Below are 24,472 nucleotides of genomic sequence, written 5' to 3' on the forward strand. Positions count from 1 at the left end.
CAACATCGTTGACCATCAGGTCCTGCTGAGAAGATTGAGGGATCAAGTAGGACTGACAGGGCCAGTTCTACAGTGGTTCTCCTCTTACTTATCTGGGCGTAGCTTTAGTGTGACAGCTAACCAAATAAGGTCTGAGTCAGCGGATTTGTTGTGTGAAGTCCCTTAGGGCTCCGTTTTGGGTCCTGTCTTGTTTTTGTTGTATTTGACCCCCTTGGGAAAGGTCCTCCAAAGGTTCAGTGATGTTTCTTACCACCTATTCGCTGAGGATATCCAGCTTTACTGCTCCTTTAAGCCGTCTGAGATGAAGAAGCTTAACTTCTTACTTCATTGTTTAGTTGAAATAAAACAATGGTTAAGCGATAACTCTCTACAGCTAAATGCGGACAAAACAGAAACACTGGTTATTGCCCCTGATGACTCAATTTCAGGGATTAAGCAGTACTTGGGTGACGTAGGCCAGTCTGCTAAACCAAGCCTTAGAAACTTAGGCGTTCTCTTTGACAAAGACATGTCATTAGTGAAGCACTGTAAGCAGTTGACGAGGAACTGCTTCTTCCAACTAAGGAAAATATCTAAACTCAGGAAAATGGTGTCAGAATGATTTGGAGCTGATCATTCATGCTTTTTTGTCTTCACGTTTAGACTATTGTAATAGTTTATTCACATGTCTGAACAAGAAGGAGCTGTCTCATCTGCAACTAGTACAAAACTCTGCAGCAAGAATTCTGACCCATACAAGTAGGAGGACTCGCATATCCCCCGTTCTAAAATAACTCCATTGGCTGCCAGTGTCTTTTAGGATCAATTTTAAAATTCTGGTTCTAGCCTTCAGAGCCTTGCAGGGTCAGGCTCCTTCTTACATCAGTGATCTGATCCAGCCTTATACTCCTGCTTGGGCCCTGAGGTCTGTGGATCAGTATTTGCTTATGGTTCCTCGCACTCGTTTTTGGACCAGAGGAGACAGATCTTTCCAGGCTGTTGCTCCCAGGCTTTGGAACAATCTCCCGCCCTCTCTGCGTTCTATTGACTGTCGCCACCTTCAAAAGCCAACTAAAGACCTTTTTATTTGTTCAAGCTTTTAATTAGCTTATCTTGGGCTGCTATGATTCTATGCTGTCATGGCCTTTTATACTGTGTGTACTGTTTTTTTGCTTTTAATCTGTGTTGTGAAGCACTTTGTGACTTTGTCTAAGAAAGGTGCTATAGAAATACATGTTACTTACTTACTTACAGTCAGATTTCAAATTCTGCATTATCTCAGTCCTCCTCCAAGGTGTTTTCAATGTGTTTGGGTTTCTCTTAGTTTTGATTGGAGTTACCACATCTATGGCATTACAGACTCATCTACCAGGGGTCGCCTTAATTCACCAAATATTTCCCATCGTTGGCCAATTTTTTCTGCGATGGAAAATTCTGAAGGCTATTTGTCAATTTGATGGATTGCAATTTACACCCCCAACCACTGGGTGGTGAGTGGACATATTAAAGTCCTATTTTTCATGTTGATGCTAAATGCAACACCCACACCCATTATTACGTCTACTGTAACGTTACACTTTGGATTTGAATGCTGCTTTTTATGCCTTGTCGGATTGCTTTTCTGAGAATGATCATCTATGTATATCAGAGATAAGCAACTTTTATCACAGCGGGGCCAAAAAAATTAGTTTTTTTGATCAGAGGGTCATATGATCAACATTCATGACTCAGCATTAGATCAATGAGCGATCTGGGCAATAATACAGGAAAGAACACAGAGTTTTTAATAGTCATTTTGTGTGTTTTTCTGTCATTCTGTGTATGTTTGTTGTTGTCTTGCTCGTTGTGAGGCATTTTGTGTATTTCTTTAGTTCTTTTGTCTATTGTTCCTGTAAAATATATGTTTTTTGGAGTCATATTGTGTATTTGTGTGTGTCATTTTGCGGTTTTTTTTTGTGTATTTATGTTGTTGTTTTGCTTGTTTGTGAGTACTGTAAGTTTGTGGTCATTTTTCATGTCTTTTTGTGTACTTTTGTTTTTTGGAGTAATCTTGTGTATTACTGTTGCCATTTTGTTCATTTTTGTAGTAGTGTTTTGTGTTTTTGGAGTATTTTCTGTGTTTTTCTTGTCTTTTACTGTATTTTCCTGCAATGTTGTAATTATTTGTATTTTTAATGTATTCTTGCTTTTGTTTTATGTATTTTTCTGTCATTTTGTACGTTTACTTTGGGGGCCAAATGTGGCCCCCAGGCCACCAGTTGCCTATATCTGGTCTCGAGCAACCTCTGGCACCTACTGTAGATTTGCTTAGTGCTTACTTTTTAAAATATTTGTTTTCTAAAACCACCTCACAGGTGGAACAGAATAAAGTGATGTGTGGATAATGTTATCTTTTACTTTATACTCAGAATATAAAGCCTACTATTGACTGAAAAAACGGATTTCATGTAACGGTATTACGTAATCAGATTAAACATTATGAGTAACTATAATCTGTCAGCACACAAGCTGATCAAAGTTAGCATGCTAGCGTTAGCTTCTCTTCTATGTTGTAATGATGTCAGGGCAGAGAACACTTTATCTATGGAGAGATAACTCCGCTAACTGAAGAGATGCTGGCGTGTTTTGGTGTGTGTGTGTGCGTGCGAGTAGACGCTGTGTGTGTGTCCGCCCTCGCGTGTGCGCACGTGAAAAGGTATGACTGTATTTTATATCAGGTGTTTTTAACGTGATGTTTTATTACCTGCTATTGATTCCATGGCTGCTGTGTTTGTATGAAGTAGTGAAAGCTTTATTTTGTGTTCAGTAAATGGAGGATATCATATCACATACTTCTCTTATTCTACATTTCACTGTTAAAATGTGATGCCTGAACATTATTATTGAGAGCTGAATTATTAATAAATTATTTATTAATAGGTTTTTTGTATAGTTGCCATTTTAATGCTGTTATTGATCACATTGATTATTGATCAATATTGTTGCTTCTACCTGTAGGCATGTTTATTGTCCAAAATTTTAAGCTTTAAACAAAAAAATGCTTGAAAATGGCACACATTGATTCCAGAGCTCATTGGTTTGTTTTCAGTGTGATTTGCTGCCTTTGATTCGTGCTGGGGAGATATTTTGATGTTCAGCAGAGTTCAGCTGCTCATCTCTCACAGTGTGACCATCTCTCTAGTATTTAAACTAATAACTAGTTATACAGAGGATGTTTTCAGATAAATATTAAATACACACAATAATATTTAAGAATATTTTGACCTTGTATATTATATTTGTGTTTAAATTGAACTGTTTGAGAAAAACCTTGTGTAATAGACTAGTCACTAGTCGATAAAGAAACATTGGTGTCGTCGACGAGGCTAATAGTCAGATAGCAACGTCCCTAATCTCTATCTGCTTATTAATGTGAAGTTAGTTACAGTTAGTGCTAAGCTACTGTCTATAGTTAGCATTAGGCTACTGTCTACAGTTAGTGCTAGGCTACTGTCTACAGTTAGTGCTAATCTACTGTTTACAGTTAGCACTAGGCTACTGTCTACAGTCAGTGCTAATCTACTGTTTACAGTTAGCACTAGGCTACTGTCTACAGTCAGTGCTAATCTACTGTCTACAGTTAGTGCTCGGCTATTGTTATCAGTTAGCGCTAGGCTACCATTAACAGTTAGCACTAGCACTAACTTTAGACAGTAGCCTCGCATTAACTGTAGACAGTAGTTTAGCGTTAACTGTAGACAGTGGATTAGCACTAACTGTAGACAGTAGCCTAGTGCTAGGGCTACTGTCTACAGTTAGTGCTAGGGCTACTGTCTACAGTTAGTGCTATGCTATTGTCTACAGTTAGCGCTAGGCTAATGTCTACAGTTAGCGCTAAGCTACTGTCTACAGTTAGCGCTAGGCTAATGTCTACAGTTAGCGCTAAGCTACTGTCTACAGATAGCACTAGGCTACTGTCTACAGTGGCGCTTTGCTACTGTCTACAGTTAGCGCTGTTCATGAACTTAAAATGTATTTGAACTTTACTTAATTCTACACCTTTTCTCTACCTTGTACCTCTGATGTCTCTCTTCCTCTTGTTTCACTAGTGTGTCTAGTCAGACAGCTACACTCGTGTGGCTGAAAAACTAAAACTAATCATCTTTCATTAAGGCCGGCAGACACTGCGATTTTTTCAATCGTACTCAGGTCCAGCTCAAATTTTGCCACTCAAATACTGAATCTGAATGTGCGCAGCTCACGATTCATGTTCTCACACTGTACGGACCAACACTCTGACATGATCTGACTGCTCACACTGTACATCCATATATGACATGACGAAGAAGAAAAATAACTCTGAAGCGTCACCATTAAAACAGAAGAAGAAAAAGAACCCAGAAGTGGAGAGACACTTGCAAATCTCAGCAAAAAGAGCTTTAAAAAAGAAAAGATGGCGATGTGATGGACCAGGAACTGGCTGGACAGTCGTGGGCAGTACATTAAGTCAATTCTGTAGCGGTCCTACAGTGTTCTACAGCGGTCCTACGGTGTTCTACAGCAGTCCAATGGTGTTCTACAGCGGTCCTATGGTGTTCTACAGCGGTCCTACACTGTTCTACAGCGGTCCTAAAGTGTTCTACAGCGGTCCTACGGTGTTCCACAGTGGTTCTACGGTGTTCTACAGCAGTCCTACGGTGTTTTTACAGCGGTTCTACGGTGTTCTATAGTGGTCCTACAGTGTTCTACACAGTCCTACGGTGCTCTACAACGGTCCTACGGTGTTCAACAGCGGTTCTAAGGTGTTCTATTGTGGGCTTACAGTGTTCTACAGCGGTCCTACAGTGTTCTATAGTGGTCCTACGGTCTTCTACAGCAGTCCTATGATGTTCGACACAGTCCTATGATGCTCTACAACGGTCCTACAGTGTTCTACAACGGTCCTACGGTGTTCTACAGTGGTTCTATGGTGTTCTATTGCAGTCCTATGGTGTTCTACAGCGGTCCTACAAAGTTATACACAGTCCTACGGTGCTCTACCATGATCCTACGGTGCTCTACAGCGGTCCTACAATGTTCTACGCAGTCCTACTGTGCTCTACAATGGTCCTACGGTGCTCTACAGCGGTTCTATTGTGCTCTACAACAGTCCTACGGTGCTCTACAGTGATCCTACAATGTTCTACGCAGTCCTATGGTGCTCTTCAATGGTCTTACGGTGTTCTAGAGTGGTTCTACAGTGTTCTACAGCGATCCTACGTTGTTCTACACAGTCCTACGGTGCGCTACAACGGTGTTCTACAGTGGTTCTACGGTGTTCTAGCGCGGTCCTACTGTGTTCTACGGTGGTCCTACAAAGTTCTACACAGTCCTACGGTGCTCTAAAACGGTCCTACGGTGCTCTACAGAGGTCCTACAATGTTCTATGCAGTCCTACGGTGCTCTAAAATGGTCCTACGGTGCACTACAACAGCCCTACTGTGTTCTATATCGGTCCTACGGTGTTCTACGGTGCTCTCCAACGGTCCTACTGTGTTCTATAGCAGTTCTACTGTGTTCTATAGCAGTTCTACTGTGTTCTATAGCGGTCCTACGGTGTTCTACAGCGGTCTTACTGTGTTCTACAGCGGTCCTACGGTGCTCTACAACGGTCCTACTGTGTCCTATAGCGGTCCTACGGTGCTCTCCAACGGTCCTACTGTGTTCTATAGCGGTCCTACTGTGTTCTATAGCAGTTCTACTGTGTTCTATAGCGGTCCTACGGTGTTCTACAGCGGTCTTACAGTGTTCTACAGCGGTCCTACGGTGTTCTACAACGGTCTTACAGTGCTCTACAATGGTCCTACGGTGATCTCCAACGGTCCTACTGTGTTCTATAGTGGTCCTACTGTGTTCTATAGCAGTTCTACTGTGTTCTATAGCGGTCCTACTGTGTTCTACAGCGGTCCTACGGTGTTCTACAGCGGTCCTTTGGTGTTTTCTATAGCAGTTCTACTGTGTTCTATAGCGGTCCTACGGTGTTCTACAGCTGTCCTACGGTGTTCTACAGCGGTCCTTTGGTGTTCTATAGCAGTTCTACTGTGTTCTATAGCGGTCCTACGGTGTTCTACAGCTGTCCTACGGTGTTCTACAGCGGTCCTTTGGTGTTCTATAGCAGTTCTACTGTGTTCTATAGCGGTCCTACGGTGTTCTACAGCGGTCTTACTGTGTTCTACAGCGGTCCTACGGTGCTCTACAACGGTCCTACTGTGTCCTATAGCGGTCCTACGGTGTTCGCAATGTGCAGTATGAGATTTTGAGGTAAACTGGTCCGTGGTGCTGCTTCAACAGTGATACCCTCACGAGGAGTGACTGGATTTCAAACATTTCCATACAACAAAATATGTATACTACACCATGTATACTACAGTATGTATACTACACCATGTATACTACAGTATAAATACTACATCATGTTTACTACAGTATGTATACTACACTATGTATACTACAGTATAAATACTACATCATGTTTACTACAGTATGTATACTACACTATGTATACTACAGTATAAATACTACACTATGTTTACTACAGTATGTATACTACACTATGTATACTACACTATGTATACTACAGCATGTATACTACACCATGTATCCTTCAGCATGTATACTACAGCATGTATACTACAGCATGTATACTACACCATGCATACTTCAGCATGTATACTACATCATGTATACTACAGCATGTATACTACATCATGTATACTACAGCATGTATAGTACACCATGTATACTTCAGCATGTATACTACATCATGTATACCACAGCATGTATAGTACACTATGTATACTTCAGCATGTATACTACATCATGTATACCACAGCATGTATAGTACACTATGTATACTACGCCATGTATACTACAGCATGTACATTACACCATGTATACTACACCATGTATACTACACCATGTATACTTCAGCATGTATACTACATCATGTATACCACAGCATGTATAGTACACTATGTATACTTCAGCATGTATACTACATCATGTATACCACAGCATGTATAGTACACTATGTATACTACGCCATGTATACTACAGCATGTACATTACACCATGTATACTACACCATGTATACTACACCATGTATACTACAGTATGTATACTACACCATGTATACTACAGCATGTACATTACACCATGTATACTACACCATGTATACTACACCATGTATACTACAGTATGTATACTACACCATGTATACTACAGCATGTACATTACACCATGTATACTACACCATGTATACTACAGTATGTATGCTACACCATGTATACTACAGTATGTATAATACTTTATGCATACACACGATTTAGCAGAGACTCGGCCCGATCCCAAAAATAGATGCACGAGTCAAAAATTGGTTCAAAATGGGCCAAAAATCGCACAGTGTATGCCCGCCTTTAAAGAACTGCCTCTCATCATTAACTTCTATCCCCAAATCCTTGGTGCATAAATGTGCATTACAAATATTTGAACTGGTGTGCACCCGTTATTTTGATAGGGCATGGACCCCTGGCTATAGTTGAGGCTTCACAATGAAAAACCTGCAGGTTTAAGCTTGGTTTACCAAGCATTTACTAATTATTGGTCATATAAATCAGGAAACCAGTCTAAAGCCTGATTGTTTCTGTTTGTGTGTGTACCTCAGTCTGTATGTTTGGAACCGATCCCGTGTTGCCGTTGGAGATGGCTGTATTGGAGCTATTGGGGCTACTGGGACCTGAACCTGGAGCGCTATTACAGACTGATGACACTGATGGGAAAAAAAAAAGACATTCATCATGAAGCACAGGAATCATTTGTAATGACATTTTTTTTGTGTATGTTCATTCTCACCTGAAATCTCTATTGCTCTTTTCTTAAACGTGCTAATGACGGTTCCGTCTTTCCTGCGGAGGAGTGGGGAGCTCCGCCTTTCAGCCACCTTCTGCTTTAAACGTGAGCGAACCTTCAGGTTGGGCTCAGACACTGCATGAGAGACACCAGGATCAGAGAAAAATACCAAAAAAGCAGACATTCATATATTTCACATACTTATTTTAAAATCTTTTGATTTTTAATTGATAGTTTAAGGATTGTGTGTGGGTTTTTTTCTGAGCAACATAGAGGCTTTACATGATACTTCTATCAGCTTATTAGAGTCCCAAAACAATCCCAATCAGTGTCTCTGTCCCCTCTCAACTTGTTTACCCTAACCCTCATACAGAGGCGTTGCAACAGGGTAGGCAACACAGGCAATTGCCTAGGGCCCCGAGTTGAAGGGGGCCCCCGAGGGATGGCTGACAGTCAATTTCAATGACAAAATAATGAAACTGCTTTGAGACGCTGCAGTGACAGCGCATCAAAAATCCCCTGCACGGGGCCCTTTCTGAGTAGTCACTGGCTAGTTGCTAGTAGGGGCCCCGACAGACGGCAGATATCAGTGACACAACTTGAAACCCCCTCGGACACATTACAGTGTTACATTGGGAACCTTCCTAATGGGGCCCCACTACTACCGGTCCCTGTATCTGATGTTATCAAACACACACAGAGAAAGTGAATTCAGCCGTTTACTTCTAAACACATTCATAAAGTGTGTTTATATGTATATATTAATTATTCAATTTTGACAAGTGTGGTTAACAACAAACTTCTGTGTTATGACAAACTTAGAGCATGTATTTATTCTTACTTTACACCAATTTTAACAGCTTTATGTTAAGAAGTAGTCCAGCTTTGCTTACACATCATAAGTCTTGTTACCAATGGCTGTGTACATATTGTACATTCATAGACACACAATAAGTTAGTCCTTTGTTGCCAATGATATTTTCTCCCAGAATAAAGTGTTTGTTGTCAAATGGTAAAACTGATACATCCATAAATGTTCTGCTATAGCCTAAATGTTACATTAAATAAAATGTTAACATGAAGCATTAAAGTTGTGACTGCAAATTAATGTTCATTAATTATTCCATACATATCTGAAATGTTTAGTGTTTGTGTAGCATGCACATTTATTTACTTTACTTTATGTAAACCAACCAAATACATTGTGCTCTTTTCTTTTTTCCTTCCTCAAGGTGCTTTGTTGAAGTTTTTTGGACCACCACCACCACAACAACACCAACATCAGCAGCAGCAGACCTCTCTACATGACAGTAGGAAATTATTTAGTTTAACTTTTTAAAATACATTTTAAAGTTTAAAATAAATCATGGGAGCAATCTGATTTAATATGACAAATACACAAATATTTGTCTTAAACAATTGCTTCTTATACTATTTTCTTTCTAGCAATATCAACCTCAGATCATGAGGGGGGTCTTGAAGAAGAAGAGTAGGACATGATGGTACCTCCATGCATCAGCAGCAGCATGGCAGCACAGCATTCCATCACCACCTCCACCACCCCATGACACTACATCACCAGAACAGAAGGTACTCAAATAATAGCAAATCAAATAATATCAGATGATCCTGCGCTGTGGCCAAAAGCTATCAATGACAATGCTCTGTTTCAAATTGTGAGAAAAGAACCACTCCAAATAACAGACATGGACTTTCTCAAAGTTCAGAAAACCTACCTCAGAGATTCAACAAAGAAAATTACAAAATGACAATGAGAAATGGTTATAAAATCCAAAGTGTACTCTTACTTTCCACTTCAATTCCTTGTTTTTTTTTGCTTGGTTGCACTTTTATCATACCTAAAACTTTTGCACATTTCAGTTGTGTTTGTTTTTCTGGCATCAACTGTATATACTGTGTGTAAAGTTTGCCTTTAGTTTAGATAGCTGTTATTTATTCTATATGTTACTTATTTAATAAAGTATTTCTTTACTGATTCGTCATCCTGGACTTCATTCATCATCATTCTGGGGCCAGGAGGCCCATAGTCCTTCTTGCCTAGGGCCCCCAGGGGGTCTGGAAACGCCCCTGCCCTCATATGACGCTGTGTCCACCATTGATTTGATCCAGTCACTTCATTCAGGGCACACAGTGCTCTTCCAGTGTCTAACAATGATCCTGGACGCTGTCACAAGACCGACCATAACGATTGAAAAGACTCCTTTAGAGACATTCGGCATTAGAGATCTGTCTCCCACAATACACAGTTCTGGAGTCTGAGGGATTTCAGTCCCAGATCAGGCACTTAGAACCTCCAAGACTGAACATTTTATGAAACGTAGAACTGTGTGGCATTCATGTGGCATCCTAATATAATCTAAACTATAATCTTTAACCATGTCTCTAAATTTAGAAATGTCTTATCTGTAAATATTTCCAAAAATGTTTTCTACCGTCCAAACTAAATGTCAGGGTTAGGTCCTCGTAGGACATAAATTGTCCATCCTTATACAAATCCCCAATAGCATAAATACCACGCAAATGCCACTGTTCCCAAAAAACATGTGTTTTACCAATACAAATACCAGGGTTATTCCAGTGATGCATATTTCTGTACATAATGTGACAGCTTTAACGTTTTATGTAGTTTTGTCTAAACTTCATAAGAAGGAATCAAAACTGGGTTTGTTGTCAGGCTTTTGAGATAACTTGAGTCTTGGATCAACGATGAACAGATATCTATCACAATGTTTAACCATTGTTGTCCACTCTCAATCAATAATAAACCACTTTAGCCATTTCAAATGACAACAAGGCTTCAAATCTGAAAGTCCCATACCTCCATTTTCTCTGGGGGCATATCATTTCTCTAATCTTATTCTCACCATTTTACCTCCTTAAAATAAATGTTTCATCAAATTTTCATACTTTGAAACAATATCAAGTGGGTTTGTATTGGGCAACATCATAACCACAGGGGCTGTGATAATTTTAATGATATTAATCTTGCCCCACAATGTTAGTTTAAGTTGTTACCACTTTTCAAAATGTGTTTTAATTTTTGATAACACTATTTCATGCCTTTAGGTGTCCATTTCAATTTCAATTTTTCCACCATATGTGAATAAAGGCATGGCCTCAGACTTGATCCAATCTATTGTGTAAATACAGTATTAAAACTTTATAGTGTCCATCACATGTGGTGGTAAAGAGGTAAGTGCCAAAATATAATCTGCATAAAGAAGCAGTTTATGTTCTTGTTTATCCATGAGTATCCCTTTAATGTCCTTATTTGTCCTAATTATCAATGTGTAAGTTTCTACAAAAATAATAAATAAAAAGGGACTGAGTGAACCGCCTTGACAAGTACCACATGAAAGATCCAAAAAGGACAAAATAATGCCATTGGTCACCACATCGGCCTTTAATTAATTATACAATAATTGAACCCATTTAGTAAAATGTGGTCCAAATCCAAAATGTGATTAAGCTAAAAAAAAAAAAGCCCCACTCAACTTTATCAAAAGCCTTTTGTGCGTCGAGGGAGAAGGCAGCTACTGGCTCAACCACATCAAGTGCAACATTTTTCTGATGTTATTAGAGGATGAGCACTTTTTGAATAAAACCTGCCTGATTGAAATGTATGATACTGAGAAGATCGCCTGTTGATAACACCGTACGGGAATATCAGGATCAGCTCTCTGTCTAACAGGTAAGAGTATAGTGCTCGTCTATTATCCTATGACATTCTATTGGACTATATAAGCTGATCTAATTGAGGAAGCTCAGCCTGGCATCTACTCCCCTCCGTTGCTTTACGCCATGCACATCCACCACAAGATATTCCAAACTCAGTGTGACAGCCTTGGCCGTAGTTAGATCTTCTGGACGTGTATCTTTATGGGGAGCCTGCCTCTGATTTTGGCACGTTTCCCGCCAGGTTTCTTTAGTCGCTTGGATTCTCTAGCTCCATGAGTAATGTTTTTGTTAAACCACACTTTCAAATGGAACATTTTAAAACACATTCAGTCTATTCGGGAAACAGTCCCATGGAGTTTGCATAGCATAACAGGGATAAAAGCATATATACCTAGAAAAGCACTCAGAGAGTGCAGACCTCCGCCAAGCAGCTCAACCTCAGCCAACACACTCCGGTCACGGTAACATAGTAAACTCAGGATTACCATGACTACCTGTCAAGATTGAGCTGTGTTACCATATATACCATATTTATATATATATATATATATATATATATATATATAGAACATCACCAAAATTTAATCACCCATTTCTTGTTCCAATTTTCTATTTTCCTGAAAATTTTATCCAAATTCGTTCATAACTTTTACTTTTCAAGTGATCTTGCTAACAGACAAATGGAGGGTAAAACATAACCTTACCGTTCGTGGCTTCACATGAAGTGTTCACTGTGCTTCTGCGCTACGCTCTTGGCGGAGGTAATAATAGAAATAGGATTCTACATATATTCATAAACTAACTTCACACTATTGCTTGGTTAGTTGCAGTCCGCAGATTTGAATCAGTCAATGGAGCTGCTCGGTGCCTACTGCTGCTAAACACCTCTGGGCGCAGAACCAGCAGCACAACTGGTCGGAGCTCCATGACTTGGGGGTCCCATTTTAGGATAATCCCTTCATCAGAATCTTATACAGGAAAAATATGTCCATTTGCAAAAGCAAGTGGATGTCCCATCCTTTCAGCACAGAAAAGTTTGATTCCTTTAACTTAACTTTTAAGCAGGATTTAACATATGTTTCTATATACTAACTCACCCCAGCTATGTTTAGTTAAAGTTCACATTTGACACAAAAATGTGTCCTTCAGCACCTGCAGCTGCGGAAATGAATGCATTGACTTCATCATCTTGTCTCCACTTCGACACCCTTTTATTTCAGGGTAAAAAAACCTTCATCCATCCAAAGCGGAGTTTGGACGCAAAGTCCCAACTCAGCTCGTGTCAATCCAAGTCCAGAAGATTCCTCCTCATTTTGTCTTCCATAGAGAAGCCGACCTCACACTCTCTCTAGTTCTAATCATTGGATAATGTAGAAGTATATAATGTTACATAGTATTGTTGAATGTATACAATTTATGTATATTGCCGATGTTACCAGAGTATCTCCTTGTTTAATGGCCAGGGTCGTATTTTGAAGTCATAAAATTATGTTTTTAACCTAAACAAGGAATATTCCACTTTTTTATTATAATTTTTATTTAACTGTAATTTAAGCCCACAAATATCCCGATACAGTAAGTCATCATACTGCTCAGATAATGTATTCTATTTTAATTTGAATTCTTTCTAATTTTTGGATTTTAAATACACTTTCCTTTTTCTTTTTTGAAGCGTGTGCAATTAGTTTACCCTTGTGTCTTCTTTTCTCGCAGGTTAAGTCCCGTGGAGCGAAACTATGATGTTGGAAATTGAGTTGTGGTTTTGGCGCTTTAAGAGTGGAGACACTGGTTGGAGGGTGCAGAAGGACCTTTTTTGATTTGGACTGATCATCTAAATTCAAAATTGTAGACTTCCTGTTGAATTTAGGGAATAGGTCCAAATTACATTTTTGCTAGTCACGGTCCAATGCATATACCTACTGAATGCCATCCAGCTAGTTTAAACCACATGCTATTTTTCACCCGTCTCCATTTGTTCTAAGAACCCCAAAAACATAGCATTTGAGGTTTATTTTCCCAAACTCGCCTGTTTTCCAGAGTTTTAGCCTCTGAAAAGGCCTACTTATGCAAATTCATGAGTGGGCGTGTCTATAGATAAGACACTGACTTCCTTCTCCCCGCACGGTGATGTAGAGCCAGAGGACGGCCCGCCCTCCTCCCACCCACCCCGTAGCTGAACTCATGCTACTTTATAAACACGAGACAGAGCGTGGGGGCGGGGCATTCACTGGTACATACATAGACTGTAGAAAATACATACATAGCACTGCGCGAAGGACGCTGAAATGCTCACCTTTGTGGGCATGTCTGTTTACTGTTTACAGAGAGCTTCCTGGAGGCGCGGCTTCTCCAGCTCAGTGCCACGTCAAATTTGTCATCAAAGTGGGAACACGTCATCAAATTGGAGTGAGGTGTTTGGGCTCACCCTGCAGTAAGAAAGGAGCAAATCACCCTCTAACTAACGATTGAGGGAATCAATGAAAAAAACACTGCGGGAATGTGTATGAAGCCCATATAGCACTTTATGATGTTTAAAGCACAGAAAAGTTAATTTAGCGTATCATGGGCCCTGGGCCTGCCAAATTTAATGAAATTGCACCCCCGGGAAGGACCTAAAAAAAACAAGTAAAGCGCTGGTAACTGTAATAATAATAATAATAATAATAATAATAATAATAATAATAAAATTCCTTACGGGGACAATAGGGCCTTCGCACCACTTCTGGTGCTTGGGCCCTTACTACCGACAGCATTCTAGGTAACCATGGCTCACAAAATGCAGTTTTTTGAAAAACCTAGGTTGTGCCATGTGTGAATGTAACAGTGGACTTCTGTTGCCTCTTTTTGTTGAAAATTACATGATTCTTTGCCGTGATAATGAAGCATCACTGATAAAGAAGTGTTTGAATAACATAAAGCGATTTAAAAGTTGACTTTGAAGGGAATCAAATCCTCCAAGATGAACCCTGACCGTCTCTAGGTCAGGGTTCATCTTGGAGGATTTGTCACACCATTGTGGTCTGCCTCCCATTGTGAAATGCAAACGGCCCCACAAGGGCACATCAGTGCCGGCTGGCCAATAGAGGGCGGTAGGGCGCCGCCCCACCACTCACCACGTTAGTTTGAGTAGGACATGAAAAAAGACCATCTGAGGCTGCGCAGAGTTGAATCAGCAGCTCAGTTACACAACTTCACCGCCCACCATGGGAGGGTCTGACGTCACAGACTTCCGTCATAAAGTGGGACGATAGAAGGAGAAGCAAAATGAAGAAAGAGAAATTAATTATTTCTGCTTTTTAAAGTAAATATGATGATTTCAAATCTTGAATATCTTCATATTTTTTAAACTAGGTCTTAAATTATATTTTGTCAGGTCTTGAAATATGTATGTTCATTTACCACTTACTTTGTCACCCCCATTTTATTTAATTACTTCTTTTTTTTTAATCTGACTAAACTAAAACTAAACTAAATTAAAATAAAACAAATTAAATTTCACTCATTCACTCCATTGTATTTGTTCTTGCTTATGGGTTCTGTGGCAATACATTTGGTTAGTTGTAATTTAAAGCAGTACTGTGACTGCAATTTTTCTTACTTATTTGTTCAAAGCTGCACAAACCCTGTTTTTGGTGTATGTCTATTTTGGAGTTGTAGCCCCCCTGGAGAAAAATGCACCAGCCGCCACTGGTTTACATGCTAAGTTTTCAAACTCTGAGCTCCGACACCCTGCGGATTTGTCACCTCCAGAGGTCCCACAGGATGTTGGAATAACACCAGCTTTCTGTTTCCCGCTCAAATGAGAACAAAAAAACTGCACTATGTTTGAAAAGTCACAAAAGAAAACATTATTGGGATAGTTCCTGCAAAAATTGAAATTGCAAATATTGTCTGTCCTATGCCACTCTTTTCAGGTAATTCAATAACCAACAAAATGCTATTTTAAAATGTTTCATCATTTAAAAGGTGCTTGAAATACCAAAAAACATCAAAGCTTAGTTTAAGGTACTCACAGTTAACCATATGGTAAAGAAAAAGCCTAACATGAATTTTTACATTCCGGTTTATGAAGTACTAACTATGCTATTTTTTAGTCGTGTCTAGTATCTAACTGTTTCATAATACATGATATTTCAAGATATGATGTTGAAAAGATGTTTTGAAATATGTGGAATTATATATTAGGCATTTTTATATGTTTAGGAACTCCCTCTGTTGTCTATGTCATTCCACATCACGCCCACACTTGAGACACACCCACAAGCTGAAAGCAGAGACATTGACCAATCAACGATATAATCTCTGAATGATCAACCAAAACACCTCCTCCAAAAGGCGTCTCCAAATTCTTCTGCTCCAAAAACTTCAGCCTTGGACGCGGGCGTTCATGCTCAAACGCGTTCCCTCATGGTTCCAGTCTTTCATTTCATTTTTCTTTTATTTGTAGTTGCATCAGTTAGATTTTTAAGAACCTTGCTCGCAACGAAAGCGTAAGATGCAAAACAGCGTGCCTGAAAGTCGACCTTCCAACATCTGAATCCCGGACCAAACTGTGGTCCCTTTTCTCCTAGTCTGAAACCGGCTGTGATCAACTCAGAAGGGGTTGTGGATCGGCCAATAGAAACCCTGCTGTTTAACGAAACAGAACTCAACGACGGTACGCCAGCGCAGCTATACTGCCACACAAACGTTGTTCCTGCAAACCCAGAACGTCTCCAGGTCCAACCCAGACCTAGATAGCAAAATAATAATAATTTTGCCATCAGAAGCCATGTCTCAGTGTTTTTTTTTTTTTTTTTATATAAGGAAATAATGTTCAGATATTAGTTGTCACTAAAGCAAAAAAAAATAATAATAATAATAGCTTTAAAGTCACTGACAGGATTTTTTAAGAAACAGGCTGTTTTGTGGAAAACTTGCTCTATTCAACGGCTGATTACAGGAGAATGAAACAAGCCAGAAACAAAAAAGTTCTGATGAAAGTAGAGTCTTCAATCTTTCAGAATCTGTTTTCAGATCTCAGATAGTCATAGAACAAAGTATTCTATGGGCCTTTAAAAATCAGGCAAAATGCTCAAAAACGGCTGGCACTGAGGGGGTAGAAATTCTGAAAATGGCTGGCACTGAATGAGTTAACTACTTTAGCAGACTTGATCTCACCACAGGGTTTACTGAGTAAATAAGAAAGAAGAAAAAAAAACAAAAGCAAGTAAAGGAAACTATTGAAAGAGGCTTCTGTCCCTAAGCGCCGTAGGAGAGTTTTCCTGTTCAACATTTGGAAAACTATGGTATGTCAAAAATGCATCATTAGGCTCTATGCTAGTTCTTTGCTCCTGAGTTGGTGAACTAGAAGGGTCGTTGAGGACTGCCTAAAATTTGATTGTCACAGTGATGAAGCAGTAATGATAGCCTAGTTCTTTTGAAACCATTTTGCGGATGAGCAATAGCAACTTCAGGGGGTGTTATATCATGAAAAGAGCATTTGGAGAGAAGTGTCTGCACAATTGTAGGAAGGTCATGACCAAAGTAGAAAAGAACATTAGTTTGTTGTGGACAAATATACAATGTTCTAATGGTAAAAGCAAGTATAAAATCAGATGCTGTTCATGTTTTGTTGCAAGGTTAATTTTTTTTTCAGAACTGGGTCAAGGTTAAGCAAGTCGGAACATTGTATTGTCGGTGGTTGGCGTTGTTTCTTTCCCAACTGTTGAGGAAACTGGTGTGCATTTCGTCTTTGCTACAAACCTCGCTCTTACAGTTTCTCCATGAAACACACATAAACAGTCTGAGTAAGTACCAGTCTTGCGGAGGGGAAAGTCATCTTTGCCCTCATAGTTTCCCAGCAGCGGGGGCAGATTATAGGAGGGAGGTGTTCCTGGAGTGTTGTTCTGTGGAAGAGAGCTCTGTTCCATGGAGGTTTGATGAAATCCCCTACACACACACACACACACACACACACACACACACACACACACACACACACACACACACACACACACACACACACACACACACACACACACACACACACACACACACACACACACACACACACACACACACACACACACACACACACTGTATTTAGTTCTTTAGAATAATGAAGTCCTCCAACTGGCCTTGGTTGTTTCTCGGTGGGGTTTAAGAGGGCACATCCTCCATGTCTTCACATGGCCCTCCTACTAAAATGTCCCTGGCAGTAAGAACAGTGGATGAAGTCTCCAAAATCTATGTACTGCATGACAGCAGTATGTTGGTAGTTACCCCTGATGAAGACATCTTCAAGGAATTTCCACCACTCTGTGGAACCTTTGAGAAAGCTAAACATGCCACATCTAGTTCATTCTTGTGTAAGCAAAACAACCAAAATCATAATGACTGCATACCATATCAGCACTTGATTTATATAGTGCTTTAATACCACTGAGGTAGTCCCGAAGCACTTCACAAAATAAGCTCATTAACACTTACATTCACACAGCCATGGGGAAGAGCTGCCATGCAAGGTGCTAGTCGACCATTGGGAGCAACTTAGGGTTCAGTGTCTAGCCCAAGGACATGTGGGCACTTCGAAAGATATAGCCCTGGGCTCAAAGTCCCAACCTCTCGATCTAAAGACAACCCCTCTTCCAATGAGCCTCAGTCACCCGGAAAAGAATCATGTAAGAGTGAAGTCAAAACACGTCTTAAAGAAACCGTCTTTGGATTCTTCTTGGCACTCGAAATCCCACAGGGCAATGCGCAAAACATTTCCAAATGCGTCCAAAAATATTCTGATTTCTGAAACTGCGAGTTATTATGAAGATAATTGCATACATGAACTTGAATGGCTCACCAAAAGAAAACTTCTATTACACAGCAGGCTGGGGCATTTTTTGACTACACAGATCTGTAGGTCTGATTTGTGAGGACAATAAATGCGTACCATGAAACTGGCTTCAATTTTCCACCTCACCATTGGTGCCATCAAAACTCTTTAAAAGGAAATGTACTGTTGCGCACCTTCTCATGCTACATTTAATTTTACAAATCATAAACTTTGCGTGGAAAGCAATGTCTGCATGTCTTATACAGTAGGGAAGCATTCAGAAAAGGCTTTGTTATCCTTACCAGCTTTTTGGTGAGAAGGAATGGTTGAATAGTCCAGGACCAGGCTCCTTCTTACTGAGGAGGAACTCCTGCAGCTTTAGTTTCACCTGTGTGCTGGCAATGGCACCTCACAAAGATACACATGCATACACATTACTTCTTCTTTGAGACAAGTAGCCACATCATTTAAACATCAACTTGTCCCCTTCATCACAGTCATGTTTTAGCCAGTGTTTTCTAGCCATATTGTGCAGTTTTTGGCAGTAGAGTTTCAAAGTACAGTATATTAACATTGCAACGTTTTCTCCAAACATTGTTACCAACCACAGCAGTGTTTTTAATAGGGACATGGAGAAATCACATTTCTGTAGTACTAGAGATCAAATAATGGTATTTATAGTTGGATGCAGAGTCGGCTCTGGTCATAGGCAAACCAGGCGGTTTGAATTCTCAAAGTGAAATAAAATAAATAAAAGATTCAAATAATATATTTCAACCAATCCTTCACATTTACTTGACAAACCTCTAATACAAGTCCTAAAAATGGATCTTGTGTTAAAGTAAATTAATAAATATTAATTAAATTAATGGATTGTATTTAAAAGATATAGGTGGTTTTATTCAATTAAGTGAGATAAAGGCTCCTTCAAGCATTTGCCTCTCATGATTGCGCCAAAAACATCAACTGTGGTGTGTTGATTGCAACTACCAAGTTCAATTCCTTGTACTGTTCTAAACCGTACCTGGCAAATAAAATCCTTTCTGATTCTGTTTCCTCTGGAAAGGATATAGTGGTGTTAGTTTACTCTTTACCTTTTTTGGGGGCCACATTAACAACATTTTTGTCAGAATGATGACCAACCTGAGCATCTTCAGCAGCAAAGAATAAAAGGTTTGTGTGTTTTTTGTTGTTTAATTGTATGTTTTTGCTGGGTTTCGGAGTCATTTTTGTGTGTTTTTGCTTTCTGTTATTTATTCCTTGTATATTTGGAGTAATTGTTTTGTGTTTTTGTTGTCCTTTTTGTGTATTTTTCAGTAATGTTGTATGTTTTCTGGAGTTACTTTGTACATTTTATTTACTTGACCTAACCTCTATTTCACCATCATAATTTCAAACGGTGACATACTCTCTTTGCCTTTCTCCTTGTTCCGTAGCAGCAGCAGCTGTTGTTCCAGTCTTTGCTTCTCCTGTTCTTCATGTCGTTGCTGCTCCTGTTTTCTCTTCTGCTCCAACTCCTGCTGCCGTTTAGCTGCCAGCAGTTCCTGTTGTTGCTGTAACACACATGCCCACCTCGCTTTAAATCTCCTCTATTTAATGTGAGAACCTGCACTGATATATGAGAGCAGTCCATCCATCAATTAAAATAGACATTAACGCCACCTTTATTATTGTAGCACTGTTCATTTACTTTTAAAATTTTCATTTATTTTACAGACATTATAGTCATATTTAATGCAAGCAGAACAAAGTAAGTAAGTGCCAAAATCTACTATTTTAGAAACAGAAGAAGTGATGATGATGATGACGATGAGATGACGATGGCACAATAGGAATAATAATCAATGGCTTTAAATAGTGATGGTTTTCAATGCTTAAAAAGCAGTCTTTTGTTTCTGTTTTAAGATATTTCTACAATTTGTTTTCAGTTGTTTGTGCTGTTGCTATTCATTTTTCAATTAATGTCACATTATTCACGCATCCATCAATTCTGTTCCTCCTGTGAGGTACTCATGAAAAAACATAATCATATTCATCCTATATTGCAAAATATGTGCAAATGCATTCACACAATTAGTGTCCGGGGAGCAGTTAGGGTTAAGGGACCCCAGTGATGGCCCAGGTTAGATTTTAACCAATCTGACTTCCTTAACCACAGCTAGGCCACCACACCAAGCAACAACCGTAGGTGCTCCCCTGAATACCGGTCCAAAAAAGCTATGTTTACCCCTGGTTAAAGCGATGTCGCTTGACTTACCTTAAGATGTTCCTGCAGCTGAACCTCATGCTGTCGTGTTAGCACTTCGTGTTTTTTCTGGAACTCTGCAAAAAGCAGTTGTTTCTGCAGCTCTTGCTGCTGTTTGAGCAGCAGGAGCTGTTCCTGCAGCTGCTGCTCTCTCAGGGCTGTGTCCACCCCAGCAGAACCCACCCTGGGTTCCGTGCGCAGATCCACTGGGCTTGTGCCTCCGCCTGGGCACTCTCCATCTGGAGTGGAGTTACAATAGACTGTGAATTTAATACATCCTATGTGTAGTGTTCCACACTATCATAACCTATGGAGGTCAGATCTGACCCAATACTGTTGCAATAAAAACCAATACAATTGTACAGATTTTTTTTTAATACACAGAAACACACGCATGTAAAATCTGTGGTTTGGGTAACCTGCAGTGAAAAAGTGTAAATTTTCTTACATTGAATACATCATCATTATAAAAAAGTGAAAAGTTAGTTTCAGAGCATAACTACTGTTAAATGTACTGCCTCTATTTTTTTTTAACCTAGTATAAAGCTGTTCACAAAACTCTCCTTTTACAGTCTGAATGTTTGACTTGGAAGCAGCCAACACATCAATGATACACAGCTGCATGCTTTGACCAGGACACGTGTGAAACATTGGTAAATTCAACACTTCAGAGTGTGTAATTCTTTATAGCGGATGCGGATAAGTACAGGGTTGCTTTGAGAAGCTACAAAGCAGCTGTGTGTTTCTGAGAAGATATTTCCAATACAATATTATTAATGTGAATCTCTATAGATTAAATTCTAAACGGGACAATAATCTACATGTATCTTTACCAGTGACATGCCGTGACCACAATACAACAAAAACACACAAAATAATCGAAAAATATACTGATTATTAGAAGTGTGCGATTATTTATCGTTAATAATTTATTGTCAAAAATATTCTCACCGGTAAGAATATGTCATTCCACGATATAAACGATAAATTCCCATGTTGGAAATTAGCGAGGGCCACGGGCCATTTGTCCCTCAATTTAGCCAAGAATGCCAAAACTGCCCATTTGTTGTCAGCTTATTATTCTCTGGAGCGGAACGCTGTTTACGGGAGCTCCGCAGCGTAGCCTCCGCTACCGCGGTGTGCAACACCCCTCCCGCCCCCAGCTCTCACACACAGAGCAGTGCTTGTCACCTGAAGCTGCCGAGCAGCGATACATCATGAACCACTACTTGGTTAAAACCAGACAACCATCCAACAAAATGAACCGATTCAAGTTCCTCCATCAGATCCACCCAAAGTTCCACAAACACGGGGACAGAGATGAACCCGTAGCAACGATTATGAACTGGAAACTCAACTAAAGCTAACTATGCTAAGCTAACCCACAGACTGGGCTAAGAGCTAATGCTAACCACTCCATATAAGGGACAGACCAAGTAAAAAACACGTCTTACTGTCATAAAGCCACAGAGAGTCATCGATTTGTTTAAGGTCAGACTTAACACTTGTATGGAAGGATAAAAGTTAAACATGTCACATACTGTGTGAAATAAATGTTAACATAAATACTAATATCACTATTCATCCGTCCAAACTTATATATTTTTAAATTATATTTTCACGTGTTCACAGACAAAGCTGGTCCCATTAGACTAATGTAACTATTGAGATTATTACATCTAAATACTGAATGATTAAATCATCAGCTTTATCTGGTTTAATTATTGGAAATTAGAGAGTTATTTATCAATCATAACTTTATGTAACTCATTATCAGATAAATTAAACAAGATTCAGCAGCAGTAAAAACACTAATGGAGTTATTTGTGCTTTTCGTGTGCTTTTTTTTTTTTTAGAAAATAATCTAATTTTAAGTGAGGAAATAAATGAATTACATACAATAACACTAATAGTGATCCGCATGCACAAATATATTAATAATAAAGAATACTAAATAAATACAATAAAATGTTTTTTGTTTTTTTAAACAAAAAAAACTACAAAATTAAATCATAACCTAAAATCTATATTTTCCTCTATCTAATTTAATGTGGGTGCTCCGCCAGGTCCTGTAACTTTGCTCTGATCAGTCCATGAAAAACAGTCAGATGTGGACAGAAACTGTCCTATTGATCTGTTGATGCCATTGATCTGAGTTAATGCAGCAAAAGAGTCTATCAATCAGTCAATCAGCACCATTTGAAGATGATCTACTGACCATCATCCAGCAGGTCTGAGCTCCTGAGTAATCACGCACACTCTCATTTGTGAACATTGTGTGATCGCTGCGTAAATTACGCAGCTGATCAGCTGATTCTGGCTTGACACTCCTGACATCAATACGACACGAGAGTTTTACGATCAAAACATGGACAGAAAGACACAGGAGCTCTTTGGAGCGGTGTATCCAAAGCGACATCCATGAATCTCTCCATCTATCCAGCGAGCATCTGCACCGCAGCCACTGGATTGCACACCCGCCGCCGCGGGTGCACTTCCAGCTTTTTCTCTCCCTCACACACACTTTACTAACACTTTATTTTCTTATTGTGAGCGAATTGTGACACGCTGAAGATCTGTGGTCCTGATTCCATGGCATTTGTACCCGTTATTAGCGCGTGGAGTGATGTTTGCACACGTTTTAATGCCCATAATCCTTTAGTGAATCCGCCCGAGTACGTTCATTGACAATAAGTCTTCCAATAAAGCACCAAATTTCCAGTACACCCATATGATTTTATTGTTCATTTAAAGTGACCAAACTCATCTATTCACATCACTCGAGTTTTCTTTTCAAGTTTCTTGTAAATTTTATTTCAATCTTACCATCTAACTCCTAAACAATAGGAGCAATTTACTCTCAAAATTGTCAACAATTTTAAAACTCATTTCAGACTTTTCAGACTTAACTTTTTAGACGTCAATAATTAAGTTATCAATTCAGACTTCCCCATATATTAAAACTACCAAGACAAATTCCTTGTACTGTCCTTAAAACTGTACATGGCCATTAAAACATTTCTGATTCTGATTCTGAAGAACAATCAACAGTTGTTCTCAGTGACTTTTGACTCCAAACAAGAGGCCAATTTCCAGCTTTGGATTAAAAAGAAAACATTACATTGGCAGTTGACAGTCGAAACATGTCAAGAGATAAAAATGTCCTGAAAAACCTTGCCTAAATAAACAAAACCTCAACCTACCATACTATTAAAAAAGAAGACAAAATGAATGTCGCTGGAATGATTTAATTTAAAGCAATGAACAACAAACATCTGGATAAAAAACAGTCCTACAGTCCAATATGCCACAAGGCATAAAGGCACACACATTAATGTGATCAACAATCACATCAAACAATGTGAAATAAAATACAAAAGGCAACAAAATAAACATTATTCAAATAATAATCTGTGATCAGAAATACAGTTAAGCTCTTAATAATACAACCAAGTCTCACACCAAAGCGTGTAATAACTACGCTTGTCCACTGCTTTTTTCAATGGGGCATATGTCAGGTCACATGCCAACCCATAAACACACTCACATGTGCGCCAACAGAAGTGGCAGCAAGTTTGTGTAGCTCTGTGTTGTGGTTTTGACTACACATAGTAACGATCACTTTTGAGGGAAATACAGAGGGATTATACACCTCATTCCAAAGGAATTGAAAAATCCCTTCCGCGGATGTCGAGCCGGGGCTAAGCTAAAGGCTAGGTACATTGAGACGGGGCACGTGCCAAGCCAGTGGAAGACATCCTGCTTCGTGCCATTACCTAAGGTTGGGAGGCTGTCTGGGGTCAAGTATTATAGACCGGTGGCCCTGACGTTTGTGATAATGAAGATCCTAGAAAGCCTACTCCTTCGGCTCCTGG

General features: G+C 39.4%; 1 protein-coding gene across 3 annotated transcripts in view; it reads right to left on the reverse strand.

Annotated features, from left to right (window-relative positions):
* Positions 1-24,472, reverse strand: part of hdac5 (histone deacetylase 5) — a 144,011-nt gene that overhangs the window by 44,528 nt on the left and 75,011 nt on the right. For all 3 annotated transcript variants that reach the window (XM_028454442.1, XM_028454440.1, XM_028454441.1), the window contains 6 exons: positions 20,610-20,836; positions 19,761-19,905; positions 18,655-18,760; positions 17,342-17,475; positions 7,849-7,980; positions 7,656-7,765 (listed from right to left, as the gene is read on the reverse strand). In XM_028454442.1, the coding sequence (XP_028310243.1) occupies positions 7,656-7,765; positions 7,849-7,980; positions 17,342-17,475; positions 18,655-18,760; positions 19,761-19,905; positions 20,610-20,836 (854 nt within the window). The remainder of the gene's footprint in view (positions 1-7,655; positions 7,766-7,848; positions 7,981-17,341; positions 17,476-18,654; positions 18,761-19,760; positions 19,906-20,609; positions 20,837-24,472) is intronic.

Source organism: Gouania willdenowi, chromosome 8 (genome assembly GCF_900634775.1).
Source record: "Gouania willdenowi chromosome 8, fGouWil2.1, whole genome shotgun sequence".
NCBI lineage: Eukaryota > Metazoa > Chordata > Actinopteri > Blenniiformes > Gobiesocidae > Gouania > Gouania willdenowi.